This window comes from Crinia signifera, chromosome 9 (genome assembly GCF_055691185.1).
Source record: "Crinia signifera chromosome 9, ASM5569118v1, whole genome shotgun sequence".
Taxonomy (NCBI): Eukaryota; Metazoa; Chordata; class Amphibia; order Anura; family Myobatrachidae; genus Crinia; species Crinia signifera.
In genome coordinates, this window is record NC_139225.1 from 127,446,556 (window position 1) to 127,472,181 (window position 25,626).

General features: G+C 46.4%; 1 protein-coding gene across 1 annotated transcript; it reads right to left on the reverse strand.

Moving 5' to 3' along the window:
- Window positions 1–1,602: 1,602 nt before the first annotated feature.
- Window positions 1,603–24,551, reverse strand: BLVRB (biliverdin reductase B). Its single transcript, XM_083159721.1, has 5 exons — window positions 24,421–24,551; window positions 14,105–14,266; window positions 4,912–5,001; window positions 3,092–3,223; window positions 1,603–1,841 (listed from the first exon to the last, which is right to left on the reverse strand). The coding sequence occupies exons 1-5, from the start codon at window positions 24,503–24,505 to the stop codon at window positions 1,681–1,683; spliced, it is 630 nt and encodes a 209-aa protein (XP_083015847.1). The 5' UTR covers window positions 24,506–24,551; the 3' UTR covers window positions 1,603–1,680.
- Between the last annotated feature and the right edge of the window lie 1,075 nt (window positions 24,552–25,626).

Consider the following 25,626-nt stretch of genomic DNA (forward strand, 5'->3'; position numbering starts at 1 on the left):
GAAACCAGCACCGGGCTCTTGTGACGGTCCTCCCCCCAACCAAATAAGCATTGGTGTGTAGTACCCCCCCCCCTCCCCCCCCCAAAAAAAAGGTTTACCATTGGTGGCTATTGGGAAAACCCCTCCCCCCCATCATTGGTGGCAGAGTGGGGACAAAAAAGTGTCCAGTGTTGCGTCCTCTCACTCCCGCAGCTTCCATCGACCGAAGAGGGCAGGTGCGGTGCGGCGGACAGGAGACAGCGTCAGCGGGACTCAGCTTCAGGTAGGCATGGGCGGGGCTCCTGGGCGACATCGGCGGGGCTAGATGACAGTGTTCTGCTGCATCTTCAGTCGCTCAGAAGGCCCTGCTCATCCCCGCGCCACACATGCGGGAGATGTGCAGGAGCTTCTGAGCTACTGCACTGAATTTAGGGCGGGTCCGTTCTGAATCTTGGGCAGATTCAGAATGGCGGGGCCGCGCATGTAAATTGCTGTGTGGGCTATACACACAGCGATTTACATGCGTTTGCAGGCATTTTCTTAGACTTAGTTTGAGGTACTTGCCCATTGGTAAAAATGCCCTTTCCTTGTTCCTAATGTTCCCAGGGGTTCCTACACCTTCTTGGAGATGTGCTTCAGCTGTTGGTTCCACATGATTTATATTTGGTGGGACTGTTGAGCTCTGCACCTTTTTAGGAAGTTAGTGATATCCATATCTAAAGCATTTGTGGACGAGGAGGTCAGCACAGAACCTGCTTTTTGGCTCATAAATAGGATTACTTGCCCTGGGTCATCCTCCAAGAAAACACTATTAAAGCGTCCAAATGGTTTATCTGCAGCGGATGGAGTCAAAATTCCGGTGGTCGAAATCTCGACCGCCGCAATGCTGGCAATTTCTCCCTCTATGGGTGTCGTAGACACCCATAGAGGGAAAATAAAATAGTGTGCCAGATGTAGCGAGGCACCGGGCCTGCTGCGTGGCAAGCGCAGCGAGCCCGCAAGGGGGGGGGGGGGGGCGATCTACGGCCCCCCCTTGATGGTATTTCTGCGGTCGGGATTCTGGCGTCAGTATTTCGTACTGAATCCATCTGCAGCTATCATACAAATACATTGGAGGTCTATCAGTATATTGTAAAAACATTGATGGTCATCCATTGCATAGTATAACACTATCGATGGCCAGTTGCACTATTACAATCGATGGCAAATGCAACGATGGCCATCCCTACAATGTAAGTACACAAGGAGTGTGTGTGTGTGTGTGTGGGGGGGGGGATTTCAGAGGAGGAGCCATGGAGATCACTGTACATGGCTCCTTACACCTTCCCCCACTCTTAGGTGTATTGTACAGAAGACACACAAATTCACACAGCCGTAACCGCTAATTGCCATTACAAATAGCTTCTGTTATGTGGCACTGTGAGGGGGGGGGGAGAGAGAGAGAGAGAGAGAGAGAGAGAGAGAGAGAGAGAGAGAGAGAGAGAGAGAGAGCGCCGAGAGAGAGAGAGCGCCGAGAGAGAGAGAGCGCCGAGAGAGAGAGCGCCGAGAGAGAGAGAGCGCTGAGAGAGCTGAGAGAGAGAGAGGGCTGTATTAGTTTAACACAATAGTTTGGACAACTAAAAGTCTTGTTACTGATTTATTTCTGGAACTGCAGAATGACAACAGTTGGGAATGTTGTTGCACAACCACCAGGGGGAGCTGTTACAAAGTTGAGTAGTCCCGGAACAAGGTGACGGACTTTCCATCGTATTCCGTTGTAGTCAGACAACGGAGGTAGAAGTGACTGAGGTCAGGAACGGAGATTACATTACCGCCGCGTTCATCCACTTTGACAGTGTAATCTGCAGTCAGAGGTTTATCAGCTGCACAGATAGAAAGAAAATTAAAAAAATACTTGTAATAAGAATGTTCCAGAGTTCACCTGGCCAGGATCATTGGGATTTTAAGGCCCCAGGACACCAGTGGCTATCCATAGTGGGTCAAACCACTTCCTTCACCCAACCTACCTTCATACCTCCCAACATGACCCTCTCCAGGAGGGACACAATGCTCTGCTCCTGGACTTTCTTCTTAATGTATGATTACCTTCATCTGTGTTAAACAGGTAAATTGCTAAGAAAGGTGCTTCACTACAGGTGATGGCAATCATACATTAAGAGGGAAGTGCAGGAGCAGAGCAATGTGTGCCTCCTGGAGAGGGTCATGTTGGGAGGTATGTACCTTGGATCCAACAAATCCCACACCTCTGCCATCCTACCTACATCCTCTAGGGGGGGGGGGGGGGGGGTACAGACATATTTTATTATTTAGTCCAGACGCCTCAATGCCCTTATGTTTGCTGTACAACCCTGACTTTCCCTGAGGCCTCATCGTGACCTCCATGTCAGTTTTTGCTGGGTATCGCACCATTTAGCTCATTTAACTGATTCAGGTGGTCTTTGATTCTTTCTGGTCTTCTACTGATTTTCAGTCTTCCAGTCGGTTCATTCTTCGTTTACCATTACCTCAGGCATTATATCACCTCTCTACCTTTTCACACCATTAGGTGGGGCCCAACTTCATTTGAATCCCTTTTGTCAGAATCTTGTTTTCTTTTTTCTTAACTCTATCAACTCTGCCTAGCTGACCTAGCCCTGGTTCTGCCTTCCTATGTCCCAGCATGAAATAGGAAGTTGGCCGGAAAAATGACGGAAGACCAGTGGTCACTAATATTTTGTTGCACTGCTACTTCTTGCTCCCTCCATAATGCATGGACTCCAGGACCTCCTCCTGGGCCATACCCACAGTTAGCTCTTATATGATGTACTCACTCCCTCCTCTACACTTAGCTGGCCTTCCAATCACCCTCTACCAACAATGCATGGACTCCAGGACCTCCTCATGGGCCATACCATCAGTTAGCTCTTATATGATGTACTATCCCCCTTTCCTGTCCTGCATGCAGTGTAGTAACGGTCTTTATGGGTCCAGCCGCTTACTAGACTGCATGTTCTTCCTGGACCTCCTGATCTTTTGCTGGCTTCATGAGCTCATGTGACACAGAACTAGCCCAGACACAAGTCAGGGTGGCACCACATGATGGTACTGAATAATTATGCTGGCCACTACTTACCTGCAAGGTGTGGAGGTAGCACAGCCACGTAATCCAGGCCGGAGTCCTTAAGGATCTGATGCATCCGGATGTGGTCCTCAGTCACTAGCCGGAGGGGAGGAGGAACTGTGGCGATGTCCCAAAGCAGGAAGGCTTGAACAGGAACACAGAAAAGACCCGTCATACATGTAGCAGAGACTACCAATGTTAGCAGCTAGAGTTATGTAATATCCAGGTCTAGTGTTCCCAGCGAATAGTGCTTTCCCCTTAGTACAGGAACCATTGCAAACCATTCCACATTCGGGACCTATAGGACACAGGCCCTTATTCTGATTCACTCGCAAAGGCAAATTCCTTCTTAAATAGACAAAACCATGTGCACTGCAGGGGGGGCAGATGTAACATGTGCAGAGAGAATTAGATTTGGGTGGGGTTTTTTTCTTCTAAAGGAGATCTATATTGTAGTGTCAAAATAAAGCAGTCAGTATTTACCCTGCACAGGAACAAAATAACTCACCCAAATCTAATTCTCTCTGCATAAGTTACATCTGCCCCACCTGCAGTGCATATGGTTTTATCCATTTGAGAAGGAATTTGCCTTTGTGAGTGAACCAGAATAAGGGCCATTGTACATATGTACCAGTGTAAAATATTTACCGCAGGTTAGCTTGTACTTACTAGCCTGTATGCCAGGGCTGGGCAACACCGGCCCTCCAGATGTTAGTGAACTACACATCCCAGGATGCTTTGCATTAGTTTTGCTATGTGGCCATGCTGAAACTGATGCAAGGCATGCTGGGATGTGTAGTTTATCAACATCTGGAGGGCCGGTGTTGCCCAGCCCTGCAGGAATCAGACAGATACAGGGACACCCAGACTGGAAAACTGTTGTATCAATGTCAGACCTGGCACTTCACGTCCACCTTGCATAAGCCATGTTAACCCTTTGTGTGGCATGTATACAACATTTTTTATTTGAATTTATATAACAAATGTATGTGAGTGACGCTGGCATTTTTAGCATCTCTCACAGAGATGCTGGCACTCAAAGGGTTACACACAATTTGGCACGTTTATTGAATTACCGCCATCCAGCAGAATTATATACGGCAGCTTGCAGGCGGTGGGCGCCATGGGCCATGCAATAGCAATGCTGTAACAGGAGGCAATATGCCACTGAAAATATCATCTCCCTAAGCTTGCCCTCAGTCCATGGACTAGCTCCATATCCCCCGGAGTACCCGGAGGAAACCCACGCAAGTACGGGGAGAATATACAAACTCTGTACAGTTAGAGCCATGGCGGGAATCTAACCCATGACCTCAGCGCTGTGATGTTAAACATACTTCTGCAAACATGGCTTTCTGAAATGTATTTTCACTTTGAGCTGGGACAGGTTTTAGCCCACAAACGCTCTACCCCACCCCCAGTCCCCATCTGCTCCTACCTCCAATCTCTATCTTCACAGCTTCCTCTCTCCATTTTCAGCAAGCTGGAAACAGATCTGTGTCCCTACAAATATTGCTTTCACTTCCTGTCATTACATCTTTTGGCACACAAAGGAGTAATTTGGTCTTTCGAGTGGCCTCTAGTGGTCAGTGGTGGTACTTCTCCTTGCGGAGCCGAGGAGTAATATATAGTAGTGTTCTCCCCTTACACACCTGACATATGGCTCTATGCGGAGTATACACTGCAGTACTATTACAACACAGTAATTGTGTCCTGTTGGCACACCGTAGGGCCGACCAGTGCCATCCCCCAGGCTCGTGCAGACTGCACAGTGACCCTCTATTTATATATTGTGGACTGTAAAATGTTATCCAGAAAAGTGTCACACTCACAAGACATGCAGCCCACCACCTTCCGGATCCCAAGCTCCTTCATCGCCTCCACAATATTCCGAGTCCCCGTCGACATCATTGTGGTTGGCCCTTTAGTGAACAGGAAATAATATGAAATGAACTGGGAACTACAAGTCCCAGCATGCTGTCAGACACATTGCTTGGATTAGTAATTCGACAATTGCTGGAAACCCACAAACTTTGTATTAAAATCTTAACTACCGACAGTGGGGTCAATTTACTAAGATGGGAGTTTATCTATTGTCTTCTAGAAGATAAATAAGAAGTCAAACCTGACCGGTTGCTATGGGCAACATCCCAGATTCAATACAATTATTTTATTTATTTATTAACAGTTTCTTAAATAGCGCAGCAAATTCTGTTGCGCTCTATAATTGGAAACACAGATAAAACAAAACCGTAATTGGAGGCAGAAGGGTCCTGCTCACTCACTTACAATTGATTAGGAAATAGGCACTGATACATAAGGGGCCATCTATGGCATAGTTGACTGCTGGATTGCAAAGGTTCTAGGTGGGCTGCTTCATATCACTTCACAGCAATGATGACCCAGGGTCAGAAGAAAAAAAAAATGGAAGAAAGAGAAGACATGTGGAGGATAGGTGTGGACGTACAGTGGGGTTATGGAATATGAGACGCTTGCCTGAAGAGGTGAATTTTCAGGGAACGCTTGAAGGTTAGGAGACTAGGGGAAAGTCTTATTGCATGTGGTAGGGCATTCCATAGAGTGGGTGCAATCCTGCATGGGAGTGAGTACTGAGTATGGGTGAGAGATGTAGATCTTGAGAATAGCGGAGAGGTCGGGTTGGGAGATTGTTGAAATAAACAAAGAGATGTGCATTGGTATAGTTTGTTTAATGGCCTTATGTGTGCGTAAAAGTATTTTATATTAAATACGGTAGAATACAGGTAACCAACAGAGGGACTGACAGAGCGGATCCGCAGCCGATGAACATCTAGCAAGGGAGATTAGCTGCATTCAGGATGGATTATAGTGGCGAGAGTCTCTTCTTAGTAATACCAGAAAGGAGACTATTGCAATAATCAACGCAAAAGAAAATGAGAACATGAATTAGAGTTTTAGCAGTGTCTTGGGTAAGGTATGGGCATATTTTGGATACGTTTTTTAGATGTATGTATCATGATTTTGAGACAGATTGAATGGCAGAAACAAAAGGACAATTCATAGTCTAGGCAGTGAGCTTGTGGGGTAGAAATGATTGATGAGATAGAGATATCAGGTTGGTAACTACTATTGGCCGGTGGAAATATTATTAACTCTGTTCTGGAAATAATAAGTTTGAGGTGGCGAGATGACATCCAAGATGAGACAACAGAAAGACATTCAGTGACACGGACCAATACAGACAGTGACACATCTGGGGAGGATAGGTAGATTTGGATATCATCAGCGTACAGCTAAAACTGAAATCCAAAAGAGCCAATTCGTTTACCAAGAGATAAGGTATAGATTGAGAAAAGCAGAGGACCTAAAGGCCCCCATACACTACACGATTTGGGCCCGATTTCACCCGATTCTGGAGGATCGGGCTGAGAAATCGGGTGAAATTGCCCAAATCTTGTAGGGTAGGACATCCAATCTGATCCGATGCTCGGTCCCGTGCGCATCGGATCAGATCTGGATGTCGGACGGTCTGCACATAAGATAAATCTTATGTGCAGCCGGCATTGAGCTGGTCTGTGGGCGTGGGGACCGGAGAGCAGGGTCCGGTCCATGTGTGATGAGAGAGGGTAGTCACCTAGCGGCAGGAGAGGTGGCGGGGAGCGGGGTCCGGTCCAGCTGCAGGAGGGGTAGTGAGCTAGTGTGTGGACTGGAGACTAGGTAGCGGAAGCTGCAGGCGGGGAGCACGGAGCGCACGGCGCATAATAACAGAGTCCGGGTAGCGGCGAGCGGGAGAATAGGAAACATCCTATTCAAAAGACTGGGCGGACGCTGATTGGCCGAGTGCTCAGCCAATCAGCGTCCGCCCTGCCCGCCCAGTCTTTTGAATAGGATGTTTCCTATTCTCCCGCTCGCCGCTACCCGGACTCTGTTATTATGCGCCGTGCGCTCCGTGCTCCCCGCCTGCAGCTGCCGCTACCTAGTCTCAGCTGGACGTGCTCCCCTCCTGCAGCTGGACTGGACCCCACTCCCCGCCACCTCTCCTGCCGCTAGGTGACTACCCTCTCTCATCACACATGGACCGGACCCTGCTCTCCGGTCTCTGGTCCCCGCTCCCCCAGACGGACCCTGACGCCCCCCCCCCCCCGCAAGCTCCCCCAGACCCTGCTCTCCCACAGCTCCCCGGATTTACATGTGATAAATCGATCCGATTTATCACATGTAAAAAATAGCACATCAAGTGCCAAATCATTTCAGGAGCTGCCGGGGGAGCTCAGGGGAAGTTGGGGCCGACATTAGGCCGACTTGTCCTTAGGACAAGTCGGCGTAGTGTATGGGGGCCTTAAGACCGGGCCTTGTGGAACTCCAACTGATAGAGGTAGCGAAGAGGATGTGGATTCAGAGAAGTGGATACTGAAGAAGTGATTAGATAGATAGTATAGAAACCAAGAAAGGACGGTGTCCTGAAGACCTCAGGACTGAAGTGTTTGTATGAGTAGAGAATGGTCAAGAGTGTCAAAGCAGCAGAGAGATCTAGAAGAATGAGTAGCAAGTACCGGCATTTGGACTTCACAGTGACCAGATCATTCACTACTTTAGTCAGTGCGGTCTCTGTGGAGTGTTGGGAACAAAAGCCTGACTGATGTGGGTCCAGTAACTTGTGTGAATTAAGAAAGTGTGTGAGGCGAGTGTAGGCAAGTCTCTCAAGTAGCTTGGAGAAGCATGGGAGCTGAGAGATGGGACGGTAGTTTGAGAGAGTGTTAGGGTCAGATTTATTTATTTATTTTAGAATGGGAGTAATCACTGCATGCTTGTTGAATATTGAAGGAAAGAGAGAATGAAAGAAAGAGAGATAGCATCTTAGTAAATTTACCCCAGTAAGAGAAGCTACTACTTATTACAATGAATGGTAGGTCTGCAACTATAAAATAGACAGTGATTGAGGTTTCATGACATCATCTTGAAAACGTAGGCGGATTAACTCTAAGGCAATGCATCACAGTAAACTTCTAGAAATATAGCCCACGCAATCACAGTGCCTGTATATAGAGATCAACACCGCAAAACAGTAGTCATTGGCTCCCCCTAGTGGATTATATTAGATACACATTTAAAAGGAAATCACTTGCAAAATAAATATATTTCAGTAAATTAATGATAAGCAGAGGTATAGGTCCTTCATATCACTGTACAATGACAAATATAACTCAAAGGGACAGATGTATTAAGCTTCAAAAAGTGCTAAAAATGAGAGTGATAAACAGCCAGCCAATCAGTTCCTAATTTCCATGTTACTTTCCACGTTATCACTTTTTGAAGCTTGATACAACTGGCCCAAAGACACATAAGTGAAATCCTGGGCTTGCGCCTTATATTGTGCCAGCAGTTGTCAGGCAAGCTCCACACAACCTTTAAAAACAGGATGAGCCACCGTGACCCTTTGCACAGTTCAGTTGTCAGTTCCAGCTCGGAGAAATGAACCATGAATTTGATGTGTGACAAGTAATGCACAGCATAGATCTGGCTCCTTCATTGTAAGGGGAAGCGGTCATCTATTAGAATGAACTTAGGTCTACAGTCATTAGGTCGACCCCACTAGTTCGACTGGCAGGAAGGTCGACCGGTACTTGTTTCCTAGCACGGCCACAATCTTATGGATCGTGTACCTTTAAGTTAAGGTACACGATCCACACGATGGACCCGATTTCCTTTGAAATGAGGTCCATTTTGCCGGCTAGGACACAATATCGGGGGCATCGCGTCGGTCGGGACCATTAACATTGGTCCCGACGCGACCGACGCGATGCCCCCGATTTTTCCATAGGCTTCAATGTTAAAAAATATTTTAACATTGAAATCGTGTCGGGAAAGGTAAAATATTGGGTGCATCGCGTCGGTCGGGACCATTAACATTGGTCCCGACGCGATGCCCCCGATTTTTCCATAGGCTTCAATGTTAAAATATTTTTTAACATTGAAATCGTGAGAAAATGTGAAAAATGTGAAATGGGCCAATATGACCCATTTCACATTATAGATGTCCCCGTCGTCACCCCACGATAGACGCCAACCCGAAGCGTGGCGAGCGCAGCGAGCCCGCGAGGGGCTGCGGTGCGCGTCCTCCAACCTTTTCATTCCCCTACTATCCACGTCGGCGTGGAGTTGAGAATAGAATAGTGTGGCGAGCGCAGCGATCCACCGAGCCCGAAGCGTGGCGAGCGCAGCGAGCCCCGCGAGGGGACGCGTATAACTTCACAGGTATACGCGTCCCCTCGCTGCGCTCGCCACGCTTCAGGCTCGGTGGCTCGCTGCGCTCGCCACACTATTCTATTCTCAACTCCACGCCGACGTGGATAGTAGGGGAATGAAAAGGTTGGAGGACGCGCACCGCCGCCCCTCGCGGGTTCGCTGCGCTCGCCACGCTTCGGGTTGGCGTCTATTGTGGGGTGGGGTTTACGCCGTTAAATTTGGGGGGGTTGGGAATATTTTACATTGAATCCAATGTAAAATCGGGTCCCAGGGACCCGATTTACATTTCATTCAATCAAAAAATCGGGTCGAAAATCGGTCGGTCGCGTCGATCGCATCGCATGCGACCAAATCGCATGCGATGCGATCGACCCGATTTTTCCGACACGACCACCCCGATGTAAATCGGTGTGGCCGTGCTAGGAAACAAGTACCGGTCGACCTGACTTAAGGTCGACATGGGCCAAGGTCGACATGACTTAAGGTCGAATTTGCATAAAGGTCGACATGAGGAAGGTCGACTGGTCATATGGTCGACATGGGTTTTTCACTGTTTTTTGAGCCGACATGTGCCGACAGGCGGTATTTCATGCCCTACCATCCACTAGGGCGTGGTGGGAGAATAAAATAGTGTGCCGAGCGCAGCGAGGCACCGTGCCCGAAGCATTGCGAGCGAAGCGAGCGATGCGAGGGTCCGATTCTCATTGCCAACTGTGTCCATGTCGACTGTGTCGACATTCGGATAAAAAAACAGTGAAAAACCCATGTCGACCTTATGACCAGTCGACCTTCCTCATGTCGACCTTTATGCAAATTCGACCTTAAGTCATGTCGACCTTGGCCCATGTCGACCTTAAGTCAGGTCGACCTTCCTGCCAGTCGACCTAGTGGGGTCGACCTAATGACTGTAGACCTAAGTTCATTCTGGCAGATGTCCCGATTCCATTGTAAGAACCCCAACCAGGGAAACATAATCAATGGCCAATCAATGGGGGTCTGTGGATAGAAAGCATCTGCAAATACATCAAATGCAGAAATGTATTATGACAAAACCACATTAAGTATGTATTTACACATATAGGATTGCTGATGGTAGTGTCTGGCCATTACCACTCCTGGCGCTTTGGGATTATCAGTCAAATAGAAACAATTATACATATAAAAGTAATAGGTTTGTGTATAAATAGAGAAATGGACTATGACGGGGTCGATCCCGAAACCCACATATTTTCATTAGACCCATTGAAACAACTTAATTTGCATCAAGGCTCAAGGGTCTGGAAGCACTATAATATAAACTCCATTGGACAAGTATATGAGGGTAATTGTATTAAATCCTTTGTTGAACTGCGGGAGGAATTCCATCTACCCCAGAGTATGTTTTACAGATTTTTACAAATGAGGAGTGCGCTTAGTCAATACAATAGAGATAATGATCAACAGATTCTTGAATCCCCGGTTAAAAATTTTTTAAGTAAATTGGGCACAGGGAAGGTGGTGTCCAAATGTTATAGGTTTATTATGGAAACGACTCAGTGCGAGGAAATGGAGGGGCTACTATTAAAATGGTCTAGGGATATTCCGGACCTAACCTTAGAACAGTGGAAGAGGGCACTGGTGGCTCAGAGTACTGCCACGAACTCGAGTAGGATTCAACAGGTGCAATTTAATATTATCCATCGGATATATGTGACTCCTGAAAGAATATGTAAATTCTCCAAAAATAATAGCGGTCGATGTCCCAAATGTGGGGAAGGGAATAGTGTTCAACCTTGCAATTTTTGGCACCTTCTCTGGAAATGTAGACAGGTGAAGGAATTCTGGGATGGAATCCGGGAGGTCCTTAAAAATCTGGGAGTCCCTGTCCAGTGTCTACACCCCTTAGGACTTATATTAGGGATATGGCCAGAAAACCAGATGTCGTTAGCTCTGAGGCAGTTAGCAACTAATCTATGCGCGATAGCCAAGCTTATGATTGCCCGCTCATGGATGGCGCATAATGGGCCTGGTAATAAAGAGTGGATAAATGTGGTTAATTGCACTATGGAGCACGAAAAACACATGTTTATTTTAAGAAAGCAAGGTGCCAAATTTTATGATATTTGGGGGGAATGGTGCTATTCTCAGTATCACACGATAAAGTAAGGGTGTAAACACTAATGATAAAGGTAATGACGGATGAGGGATATCCTCAAGGAAATAAAAAAAAAAAAAAAACCCATCATGATATTGGGGACAGCTTTAACACTAGAAGACAAACTAAATGGTATTGCACTAATGAATTAAAACATTAGATAAATGTATTGAAAGGAATGGATGTGTGTGGTAATAAGCACCGACAGGTTGCACAAAAGAATGTATAAAGGATAACACGATAGATAGATCTTACAGGTCTTAATAAACTGCAAAAAGGTGATAGGTAGATTATTAGATAAAGTAAAGCACTATGTTAAGAATATTGTGATAGATAGACTGCACACATATCACTAGAATAAAAGCGTATATGGTTATATTATACACTAAATAAAGTAAAGTAGGAGGCCTAGGTAGTTAAGCTATAGGAAAATGGGCAAAATGAGTCTGTTCAGGGTAAACGACGGATGGGAAAAATGGAGAAATACCCTATAGAACCTAAAAAGAACACTGCGCACGTTAAACAATGAATCTAAAAGAATGACTAAGGAGAGAAATGACTGGATGCTTTTAATATGTCTTGTTTGTTAGTTTGTAATTTTCAACAGTAAATAACAAGATGAAGAAATGTTAAAAGGTCTACTGTATGTTGATATTTGTTGTATGTATATGTTATAAATACCAATAAAGAAGATTAAAAAAAAAGTAATAGGTTTGAACAAAAATGTATAAAGGAAATTTTTTGCTAAAAAAAACAGTGAAAAACCCCATGTCGACCTAATGACCCTGTCGAAATTATGACCCTGTCGACCTTCCTGCATGTAGACCTAGACACATGACTGTCTAACACTGGGGTAGCCAACCCTAGTTCTCGAGAGCTACCAACAGTGCATGTTTTGCAGGTCTCCTCACAGAGGGGGTTATTCTAGTCCATTCTTTCTGACAAAATCCTTCTTAGATGGACAAAACCATGTGCACTGCGGGTGGGGCAGATGTAACTTGTGCAGAGAGAATTAGATTTGGGTGGGGTTTTTCTTTAAGGTGAGATCTATATTGAAGTGTAAAATCATGCAGTCAGTATTTTCCCTGCACAGAAACAAAATAACTCACCCAAATCTAATTCTCTCTGCACATGTTACATCTGCCCCCCTGCAGTGCACATGGTTTTGTCCATCTAAGAAGGATTTTGTCAGAAAGAATGAACTAGAATAAACCCCAGAATCACAAGTGAGCTAATTAGCTCCATCTGTGTATCTTTTAAAATGTGTCAGTGATTAATGAGTGCAGCAGCTAGGTTGTCTGGAAAATGTGAACTGTTGGTAGCTCTCGAGGGCTAGGGTTGGCTACCACTGGACTAACAACTTACTGGTGACTAGGGTGGCCAATCCCAGGATCGGTGGGATCCCATATTTGGCCTCTAAAACGCCGGGATTTCAATCCCGGGATTGGAGTTTCCAATCCTGGGATTTCGTGATTAGACTGCCCATGCGCAGTCTAATGCCGGGCAGCGTCTGAGCGAGTGCCCAGATGCTGCCCGGCTACTCCCTTCCTGGCAGTGCAGCTCTGCGCAGCGTGACAAGTTCACAGGTCACGCTACGCAGGCCACACAGCCGCACAGCATGCTGCCTGCCTTCCCACCCTTACTGGCTTTCGGCTTCCCGACACCATCCGCCCGGCACCCGTCTTCACTGCGCGCCTGCCCACCCACCGTCTCCTGGCTTCGCTCACCTGGCTCCCGGCTACAAAACGCCCACCCAGCTTCACCGCCCACCCTGCCGGCCGCACCGCAACTCACCTCACCGGACATGTAAGTTAATATGCGGGGCGGCCACGGAGGGTTTTTCTTATTAGGGAAGCCAATCCCGGGATCGGTCATTTTTCATCTAGTGACTCAATGACCGTATCCCGAATGAGGGCAGGCTGATTTATACACGGTATTCGTTACCCTACCGGTGTCCCGGTAGTAGGTAGACGATATGGTTGCTACAATGTTCAGTCACTGAGCATAACGCTGATTGTCAGCACATAAAAAGGGGGGAGAATGTCCCATAAAGAATAACACACAATTGTACTCCAAGCAGTGGAAGTATCCAGAGAGTATGCCGCTGTAGCAGACACTAAGAGCGAGATTTAATACCGCCAGAGAGCGGCAGTGCGAGATGTCCGCCAAACTCGGATGGTTTTTCTTTTAAGGGGAATTAACTTACAAGGCAAAACCATGCCTTGTAAGTCAATTCCCATTTAAAAACACGTCCGAGTTCGGCAGACATCTTGCACTGCCGCTGAAGTCGGGCGGCATTAAATCTCGCCCTACGTGCGGTCTTCGGGAAGGCTCATCCTGGCAGGCTGCGGGCAATGAGTGCGGCTCCTCTATTTGAATTTAGTGCTGCGTCCTACACTCTGGAGCCGCCACTAATTGGGAGCATTTAGTTTAGTAGTAATGTCCTTGTTGCCTGATGCAGAACATTACACTAGCGAAATGCGTTGCTACACAATTCAAACTGTATTGACCTGTGTTCTCTTTGTATGGCGTGAAACAGACAAACATTTTCTAATACGTGTTCACAATCAGGATAAGTATGCACCATTGTCTTTCTTATCAGATAAAGCAATAGGCTTCATCTGTTGGCGCGTTCTTTCTAATCAGCAGCACCACGCACCCCTTACCTAAATCATTCCTTGTACCCAGAACAATTAAGACAGCGTCCTGTCCTTCCACGGCCTTCAAGACATCACTTTTATTCTGCACATCCCCCACAACGATCCGTGCCGGTTTCGTATTCGTGGGAAGACGAGCGGGATCTCTCACCAGGACAGTCACATTATACCCTGTAAACGAGGAATATGACATATTTATCTACTAATTGAGGTCCACAAGATAGTACCTTTGCCATTTAGATTGGTCTCCTGTAAGTGATTTTATAAAAAAAGTTTTTTCAAAAAAAAAAAAGTTAAACTCTTCAAAAAAATATTAATCACAAGACATACAAATGTATATGGTTAAAAAAAGGGGCAGACTTTCTTCATCACCCACAACTATTCCTGTTTCGGAATATGGATTTGGGCTAGAGGGAGACTTCTAACCATGCCTAGCCGGGGAACTGCATACTGGCCCTTATTCTGGTTCACTCGCAAAGGCAAATTTCTTCAAACCCTGTGCACTGCAGTTGGGGCAGATGAAATGAGCAGATAGGATTAGATTTGGGTGAGGTTTGTACTTCAAAGTGAGATCTATATTGCAGTGTAAAAATAAAGCAGTCAGTATTTTCCCTGCACAGAAAGAAAGTAACTTACCCAAATCTAATTCTCTTTGCACAAGTTACATCTGCCCCTGCAGTGCACATGGTTTTGTCCATTTGAGAAGGAATTTGCCTTTGTGAACCAGAATAAGGGCCACTGTGTCTTGAGTTCTCATATAAAGTTTTCTATCCTTTGTTGTTTATGGGTTCTTATTTGGAGTATCGCTATCGCCAATGTGTTTAGGTAATCACTACACGTTTTTTCTTTGATACTGTCATGTTTATAATGTGTGTGCGCTCTGATGAATAAAGAAATGTAAAAACAAAAAATGGGGCAGACGAGATGGGCCAGGTGGTTCTTATCTGCCATTGCATTCTTTATTTCTAGGTGTACCGGTGAAACTCGAAAAATTCGAATATCGTGCAAAAATTCATTTATTTCAGTAATTCAACTTAAAGGGTGAAACTAATATCTTATAAGGACTTATTACACGCAAAGTGAGATTTCAAGCCATGGCTTACAGTTGATGAAAACCCCAAATTCAAAATCTCAGAAAATTTGAATTTTTCATGAAATCAATAAAAAAAAAAAGTTATTTACCCTTTCAGTGCCAACATTGCTGTGAGATCCTCAAAATATCTGCTAAAAATGCCAGCGCCGCTCACAGCACCTGTTCTTTTAGCATACATAAATACAAATACAACCAAGTCAATTAACTGAAGTTTAGTTAAATATTGCACCAAAAAAAAAAAAAAAAAGGAACAGTCGCTGTGAGCGGCGCTGGCAGTTTTAGCAGATATTTTGAGGATCTCTCACAGCAATCAAAGGGTTAAATACAGAAATGTCATCCCTCTGAAAAGTATAATCATGCATATGTGCTCAGTACTTTGCTTGGGTCCCTTTTGTATGAATTACTGTATCAATGCGGCGTCACGGATGCTATAAGCCTGTGGCACTGCTGAGGTGCTATGGAACACCAGGATTATTCAATAGCGGCCTTCAGCTCTTCTGTATTGTTCAGTCTCTTGTCTCCCATCTTTCTCTTGGCACTGCCCTATAGATTCTCTATGTGATTCCGATCAGGCGAGTTTGCTGGCCAATCCAGCACAGTAATCCGACGGTCACTGAACCAGGTTTTGGCAGTACCAAAGTCCTGCTGGAAAATGAAGTCAGCATCTCTATAAAGCTTGTCTGCTGCTGAAGCAAGCATGAATTGCTTCACTGGTGGTTTGTTTTTAGGGAGCGCTCCCCACAGGGCAGGTGTTTTCTGGAGAGCGCTCCCTAAAAAAAACCCTGGGGCCAGGCAGCGCTGCTGTGCACTATATCAGCCTCTGCCCAGCTCTACCCCCGGCAACCTGGCTGTGTGCGGTGTGATGTTAGCAAGCTCACACCGCACACAGCCAGGAGGAAGGAGCCGGAGCCGGGCAGCAGCTGAAGCTGAGCTTATCACTAGCTCAGCTCAGCAGCGCCGCCCGGCACCAAGGAGGGGAGACATTGTGTTCCCACTGAAGCATCGCCGGAAAATTTCTGGGATAGCCAGTGAAGGGCTTAAATGTCCTGGTAGATAGCTGCATTGACTCTGGACTTAATAAAGCACAGTGGACTAACACCAGCAGATGACACGGCTCCCCCAATGAACACAGACCGTGACTTCGCCGCCAGGAGAGGACCCATGTGCAGCCTACATGGAGCCAGGGGCCCGTCTGCACCACGCATCCATTATAGAAACGACTATGCAGTCAAGATCTAGATCATGGGTCTTCAAACTGAGGCCCTCCAGATGTTGTGAAACTACAAATCCCAGCATGACTTGCCACAGTTTTAACACTCCCTTATAGCAAAACTGTGGAAAGGCATGCTGGGATTTGTAGTTTCACAACATCTGGAGAGCCACAGTTTGAAGACCCATGATCTAGATAGATCTCCTGCATGTGCATAAAGAACACGGAGTACACACATCGCTATGGGTGTAGGGGTGATCTAGCCACCGGGAAGCTCAATGGGAATCACCTTGCTCAGCATGTACCCTAGGCAGAAATCACCCCATGTATATGTTTCTTTAGAGGGGAGGAAGGGAAGAGTCGGGGATGTTGCCCGACTACTTATACTGTATATGTGAGACTCACCAGTATTTTTTGTGAGCAGAGATTTTATCATTACATTGTGCCCAGTTAACATTATGCCACCCTATATTGTGCCCCATTTCACATTATGCCACAGAGCCACTAAGTTCATATTACTAAGCACTGTGAAAACTCTTCCCATTATATCGGTGCCCCCAGTTCACATCATGCATTGTCACATGCTCTGCACAGAATATGTGCGCAGACTTCTACTTGCTCACACTTTTGTGGGGCACCTGGGGAACGGTTAGCTAATGAGGCCTGCTTCATGTAACACTTAACAACCGAAAAGCATCGCTTGGATGTGTTTATTAAATTCACAATAAAACAGTTTTCCCAAATGAAAAAGCACAGCAATGACACGGAAGACACTCAGCTTCTGCATGCATGGAACTGCTGTCTGGACAGTGATGGGTTAATGGCTAGTGTGAACGGCGGGAGGGCGGGACACATGCACGTGGTTGGGTCTTATCATTATCAAACACAAGCAGGAGAATCATGACTCAGCAATCCAGCATGCACAAAAGAAAAGTCCTTCCTTATATACGGTCTTTTCATGCACAATACAATGTATACAGCTATTATATAACAAGACATTGCACATTGGTCTTGGACTATCCTGAAACGGTTTGCAAGTGTCACCCCTCTCCCTTGTGTTCTTCCCATGTGTCATAGAAATGTCCAAAAGTAGAGCAATGCCCACTGTATCTTTCCATATGCTAATTGAGGCTTACGATTGTATGTCACATGCACATATGTCTGAGTGGCCCAAACGATTCTGAGGAACAGATGTATCCACCTTCAAACAGTGATAAAGTGGAGAGTGATAAACAACCAGCCAATCAGCTCCCACCTGTCAATTTTCAAACCCAGCCTGTAACACGACAGATAGGAGCTGGTTGGTTGGCTCAGCTGTTTATCACTCTACATTTTATAACTTTTTGAAGCTTGATACATTGGCTCTAAGTGGCCCATTTATTATAGGATTGTATATACAATGCGATCTGGGTGGGATCTACCGCAGGAGGGATCGCAGCAGTCTCTCCTAGACATTTAGGTGATAATTAATATTTGCAGATAACCCTATGAGGTAAAGTACCACCACTGACCACTACAGGCCACTCAACAGAACAAATTACTCTTTTGTGTGCTAAAAATTAAGACATACAGTACTTGCCTACCCTCTCGGAATGGCCGGTAGACTCACGAAAAATGGGTTCCACTACCAGGGAAGGTAGGCAAGTCTCCCGCATCGCCTCTGCAGCCCCCTTTTTGTGTTTGGTGTAGCAGGGATTTAGTGGGTCTGCGGCAAAGGGGTGGGGCTAAAATTATGCCGAATTGTATCATTTCACGTCATTTCAGCCCCTCCCCAAATCTGCGTACCTGCAAATTGATGCATTTGACTGGAATGTGGGGCGGGGCTTAGGGCCAGATGGAGAGTGATAAACAGCCAGCCAATCAGCTCCTATCTGACATGTGACAGACTGTGTTTGAAAAATGTCATGTAGGAGCTGATTGGCTGGCTGTTTATCACTCTCCATTTTATCACTTTTCACTTAGTCCACTGGCCCTCAGTGATGTTAGCCTCGTCCCGCACCCCCCTGACAATTCTCTGCTGTATGACTTAAGATGTCATAATCGAAAGTGAAAGCAATTTTTCCGGGGACACATCTGTTTTAAACTTGCTGGATATGGAGAAGGGAAGCTGTGAAGACAGAAATTAAAAGTAGGAGCGGATAGGGACTGGGGGTGGGGTGGAGAGTTTGTGGGCTAAAAACTGTCACAGCTCAAAGTGAAAGTACATTGCAGAAGGCGTAATTTTGACGGGCTTTTAACTAGTATTAGATAAAGTTTTTACCTATGATGAAACATGGACCTTCCAGTAGGATGCTGAGCCAAAATGCCAGTCCATGTACTGGAAAACACCATTGTCACCAGGGAGGGCAATCCCAGGACATTTTTTAAATCCCAGGATTCAAGATTGAAAAATTGCAGGATCCCGGGATTGGCCTCCTGATATATGAGGCTGCCTCTGGCAGGTGCCCGCTGCCGCATCTGTTACCGGTCCCCGCAGCCATGGCCACAGGAGAGACGGAGCAGAGAGACTGTGGGCAGCCGGGCCCTGTATACTCTTGGTGGTAAAAGACCAAATTAAATTGAGAGCTGTGTTGATCACAAAATTATTTTTCAATGAAATTTTTTTTTTATGAATAATTCATTTAATAAATTAAACGGTACTTGTGTATCATCACGGCGCCCACTAAGGTATTTGCTTAGTGGGCTATTGTGCATAGGAAAATCGTATTGCATCGCATCGCACGGGTCATTTGAAGGGCAATGCAATGCGATTCGATTTTCCGATGTAATTTATTCAGTGCTCTCATATATATTTTATAGCGTGTAAAATGCCACGCTTCGGGGTGGCATGTATAGTGTGGGGGGGTGCCTAAAACCTCATTGTATGTCATATAATGATATAATTGTATAGGTAATGTAATGGCATCGTACACCCTATATATATGCGGGAGGTGAGATGCGATGCGATCCCCCGGGGCTAAGAGAGCAGTGAATAAATTACATAGGAGGATCGGATCGCATTGCACGGGCCCTTAAAATGGCTCGTGCGATGAGATCAGACTGCCCTTAAAATGTCGATGCGACGTCCCTTAAAATGGCCGGTGCGAGGCGATGCGATTTTCCTACGGTGCCGTATGTAAGAAAATTGTGCGCCGTGATAATACACAAGTACCAATTAATACCCCTTTCAGACATATACGCGAAAATCCCGTTTTTTTTTCACATGAACGCGCCCAAACCCGGGACTAGCGTATGTCTGAAAGGGTATACCCGGGATTTCACTCCCGGATACTGAGCACCTGCAATTGACCAGCTGCAAATAGTGATAAAATGGAGAGTGATAAACAGCCAGCCAATCAGCTCCTCCCTGCCATGTCACAGGCTGAGTTTGGAAAATGACAAATAGGAGCTGATTGGCTGGTTGTTTATCACTCTCCACTTTATCACTTTTTGAAGCTTGATACACAGTGACAGATGTATATATCCTTTGTGATAGAAAATCAGAAGGAAGTAAGGAGACCAGAGTGGAAAAATGGTTTCATTCTCCATCATTGTGATCGCATTGTCGGGAGGGACCTTGCATGCTGGGAGGACTTGCTCTGTGTTCGGCCCATTTATCAACTAATATTTGCGGCTAAATCCCAGAAAACACAAGTTTTCAGGGTTTAGCCGCAAATATTAACTATCTCCTAAATGTATCAAAGGGCGACCGCAGCAGGGATCTCCGATGCCTGCTGCGATCCTCCCTGCAGTGCCGCCGGCCGCATCCACCATAGGTTTCTATGGGGGATGCGAAACTGCCCAATGTATAAACATCGGGCAGCCTGGCATCCCACCCCTTGGCTATCGCCATTCTGGGATGGCGATAGCCCATTGTAGCCTATGGCTACACATCGCACTGCCCGAGCAGGGCAGTATGGTAAGAGGGGTCGGCGGGGGTCAGTGCATAACCGCGCATGCACTGACCTCCTGGCTTCCAGTTTAGCACTTCACAGGGACGGGCTCCTTTTGGAGCCCTGTCCCTGCAGTGCCAGGGATGATACATCCCAGTGATGTGATAGCATTTTACAATGCGTTCCTGGGCGGTAATATTCCGCCCAGATCACATTGCAAATGCGATCATTGATAAATGTGCCCCTTAGCCCCTAATATGTTATTTTTATCATAATCCTATACATTCTTGTTTATAGGACAGCTTTTTACCTGAAGAGTTGCACCATACAGGATGTCCCCTCTCTTCTTTATTATTTAATTTGGCACTGAACCCGTGTAAACATTTCAGAATTGGGACTATTTTCAGGACATACCAATCGCTGTTTGGATATTAAATGATCAGCCTTCACAGACTATACAGTCTCTACATTACCAATCCTGATCTCTCCATGATATGGAAAAATCTAGGGCATAGCTGCCTACCCTCCTGTATTCTGCAGGAGACTCCGTGAAATAACAGCAATCTCCTTCTCTCCCTCATTAGTCTAGCAATCTCCCTAATTTCACTAAGCCCAAATTACACTGTTACATTTTTGGGGGGAAATAAGGAATGAGCGACAAATACATTTATACTGAATCATCTGCACCATTTCCCAGCACTTTACCAAGCATAGTAGCTCTCACTAACTACTGTGGGGCTCATCTACATTTGGATATAAGTCATTTTAAAAGATTCCTGTCAGATGTAGCAGTACACACCCACGCTTCTAGGTGCCACGTTCACAATCTCTTTTCACAATCTCTCCATATATGGATCTAGCCACACCCTTTGTAAGGAGCATGACACACACCCTCAATGACGCGCTGAACAAATTTTGAATACCAACTATAATCTCCCTGAAACTAGTTTTCAAAAGTAGGCAAGTATGACCTAGGGTCATGTTCCTTTTGTGGGAATTCCTCTCCTCAGTGGTCAGCCGACTCTCCCTACAGTGGGATAAGCCGGATCTCCCAAATCTAGGCATAGTTTTGTCCGCTACTTGTCGGATCTGTACAGAATTAAGGTGGGGCGAGTTATCAATACCATCTCTAATGACTTACATAGGTAGCACCGCCTCCCATTATCTTTTCTTGGTCGGGTGAACCTACTCCATATGATTTTGAGCCCATGCCGTCAGGAGGAAGCAGACATTTACCATTGTCTTTCGGAAGGCTCTATTATACAAATGTTTTTGGCATCTCATGTGCCGATATGCAAAGGTCAGCCATGCCCCCTTCTGTCCAGAGTGAGCAATTATGGCATCTCCAGATCTACGCATGACTCCAGAGAGTGAAAAGCTCTTAAAATAAATATATATATATATACACACACACGCCTGTACATACCTCCCAACTTCTGCGATTATGAAATAGGGACACGGGCGTATGCAAATGAGGGCGCGGCTTATGCTAATTAGCCGCAACCTCATTTTCATACGAGAATAGACGCTGTGCGCATGCGCACAGCGTCTATTCTATTAGATTGGGGGGTCTCCCAACTGCCACCCCCCGCAGCGGGTGGGACAGGACTCGAAAATCGGGACTGTCCCGCTGTAATCGTGACAGTTGGGAGGTATGCCTATATAATAATAATAATAATAATAATAATAATAATAATTCTCTTATATCATTAGATTTTGTTGTAATATTTCTCATTGTATAATCACAATGCACGTTTGGGGCTTGAGTCTCTCACTCTTGTACTTAAGTACAGGTGTGTCCTCATAAAGGTAGCCTCAATATGTCACAAAGTATGAGGTCCAGTGCAACTCTGTTAGCGCTGGGTGTATTTTTTTCCTTTTCTTTCTGTGCTGATTTGATCTGTCCAGTGGAGGTTTTTCCCTATAGGCTATAGCAGGGGTTCCCAATCTTTTTTGAATCACGGCACCCTAGAATACAAGAGCTTTTTTTCACGGCTCCCCTAGGCCAAACAATTTTAAAAAATATTTAAATTTCAATTAATTTTAAATGAATTGTGTTTATATGTGATCCTTAGGTTCAGTTATACGATAAAGGGTTTTGTCCATAAATAATTGACCATAAATAATGTGACTTGGTCTTGGATCACCAACCTGAGGCACCCCTGCAAGTGTCCTGAGGCACCCCAGGGAGCCTAGGCGCACAGTTTGGGAACCACTGGGCTATAGGATTGCAACCCCCCCCCCCCCCCATGTAAAAATGGCTTCACTGTGACTTATTGGAAGTCCTACCTATCAGTCCCCCCCCCCCCATGACAGGCAGTCCCTTTGGGAGGTGTTCCCTCCCACCAGGACTGTCAGTCCAGGCTGTATTTGGCAGAGAGCTGGCTTTCTGTATGAAGCCACTCTCTGCCTCACCATGCAGACCTAGCCAGCTTCTATGGACTGCAGCTGATGCAGCCCATAGAAGCCAGGATTTTGCATATGAGCAGTACCGCCATTGGTGCTGCGCATACACCGGGCCTGGTGCCTGTAAACCGGTGGAGAGGACAGCCCAGGCAGTGGTAACCCAAGAGCCTGTCAACCTGGCGGCAGGGACCAGCGGAGACTGGTGACACGGCAGATCCTCTCCTACTCACATACACTGTATGTGACACGTGTATATGTGGGTGCAACCTTGTCTATATATTTATTTATCAGTTATTTATATAGCGCACACATATTCCGCAGCGCTTCACAATTAATATTTAAACATTCACATCAGTCCCTGCCCCACTAGAGCTTACAATCTATATTCCCTACCATATATACATGCACACTCATTTACCCACCCTAGGATTACTTTTTGGATTGCAGTAGGAAACCCACCGCAGCACGCGGATATTATACAAACTCTGCACAGTTAGGGCCATGGTGGGATTCAAACCCATGACCTCAGTCCTGTGAGTGCAGAGACACCCTGCTTGGCATAGTATACACCGGTGCCATCCTGCTCGGCACACATCACAGTATATACTGGTGCCATCCTGCTTGGCACACGGCACAGTATACACCGGTGCCACTGTGCTCGGCGCACAGTATACATCGGTGTCACCCTGCCTGGTGTGCAGCACAGTATACACCGATGCCACTGTGCTGGGCAAATAGCACAGTATTCATCTATGTCACCCTGCCCGGTGTGCAGCACAGTATACATCGGTATCACCCTGCCTGGTGCACAGCACAGTATACACCGGTGCCACCCTGCCGGGCACACAGCACGGTATATAATGGTGTCACCCAGCATGCAGCACAATCTACATCGGTGTCACTCTGCCCAGCTCACAGCACAGCATATACTGGTGTCACTCTGCCCAGCTCACAGCAAAGCATATACTGGTGTCACCCTGCCTGGCACACAGCACAGCATACACTGGTGTCACCCTGTCTGGCATACAGCACAGCATACACTGGAATTACCCTGCCTGGCACACAGCACAGCATACACTGGTGTCACCCTGTCTGGCACACAGCACAGCATACACTGGTGTCACCCTGCCTGGCACACAGCACAGCATACACTGGAATTACCCTGCCTGGCACACAGCACAGCATACACTGGTGTCACCCTGCCTGGCATACAGTTGAGCACAGTATACACTGGTGTCACCATGCCTGGCATGCAGCACAGTATAAATTGGTGTCACCCAGCACAGCATACACTGGTGTCACCCTGCCTGGCACACAGCACAGCATACACTGGTGTCACCCTGCCTGGCACACAGCACAGCATACACTGGTGTCACCCTGCCTGGCACACAGCACAGCATACACTGGTGTCACCCTGCCTCGCACACAGCACAGCATACATTGGTATCACCCTGCCTAGTACATACAGTAGCTGAGCACAGCATACACTGTTGTCACCCTGCCTGGCACACAGCACAGCATACACTGTTGTCACCCTGCCTGGCACACAGCACAGCATACACTGGTGTCACCCTGCCTGGCTGGCACACAGCACAGCATACACTGGTATCACCCTGCCTGGCACACAGCACAGCATACACTGGTGTCACCCTGCCTGGCACACAGCTGAGCACAGCATACACAATAGTACACAGGAAATGCATAGCACACGGTCTGCATCATGCTACAGGACTATAGTTATTACCTGCATCTACAGCTTGTGCCAGAATCACCTGCCCAGTCATCCCAGTGGCCCCGAAGAGGGCAATGTTTTTGGGTGCCATTGTCATTTACTACACAGAACTTGCAGCCTTACCTTTGGGCTGTCTCTTACAGCATGTTATAGAGCAGCCCCAGCCTCACTTGGCTCCACCCCAATGGGAGGGGCCTCACACAGCTTAACTCCTTGTGTGCTGACATGCAAACACACCAAGCCACAAATACTAGCTACAACCTTGCCACCCCAAGGGCAATAACTAGTTAATTGTAAATTACTGACAAATGCAGTTTTTGTTTGTATTTTGTAACAGTTTGGAATGAAGTACAGCAGTTCCTGACAGTTACTGATAAGACCATCTCATAGTGCAGCGGTTCAGAACGTATTTTCTCTCCCGTACCCCTTGATTAGGTTTTTCATTTATGAGTACCCCTCGTGTCATAAATCACCTCCACCCAGCACTCCATGAAAAAAAAAAAAAAAACATTTGTTTTTATTAGGGGTGTTGTGTAACAATATAATACCCCTTTCACATCGCCGACACGTTTTAAAAACCGGTATTTTAAAACGGTAATTAAAACGGGTCAGAGCCTTAACATTGCCGCAGATTACCGTTTTAAATACCGGTTAAGTCTCATTCAACATAGCAGTCAAACCGTTTCAACCCGAACACGTTTCAAGCCAGAGTGTCAACATTGCCTGTCATTTTAAAGGGGACAGCCTATCACTGCTCTGTAGCTTGTGTTGTTTGCCTGAAATACCGTTTCAGACACATTGTACACATTCACATTGCTCAAAAAACGGCAAGGAACCGTGTAGGACTCTGCTTTTTACACGGTTCGAAATACCAGTTAACTTTAAACGGTAAATCGGCTCTGGTGCATTCACAGTGCAGGCTTAAACGTTTTAAAATGAAAAAAAATCGGCAATTTACCGCAGGGTTGCCGACCCTCCCGAAATTTCCGGGAGTCTCCCGAAAATCGGGGATTCCTCCCGGCCCCCCGGAAGGGTGGGCAACCCTCCCGGATTCAGGGGGGACCCCCGCTGTCCCCCGGATAGCGGCATTAAAATGCCGCAATCCCCGGGTCTCAGAGGAGGGGGCGGGGCTAAAATGACACAATCGCGTCATTTTAGCCCCGCCCCCTCCATTTAGATCACTGAATTCCTTGGTTTTACAGCATGGGGCGGGGCTTA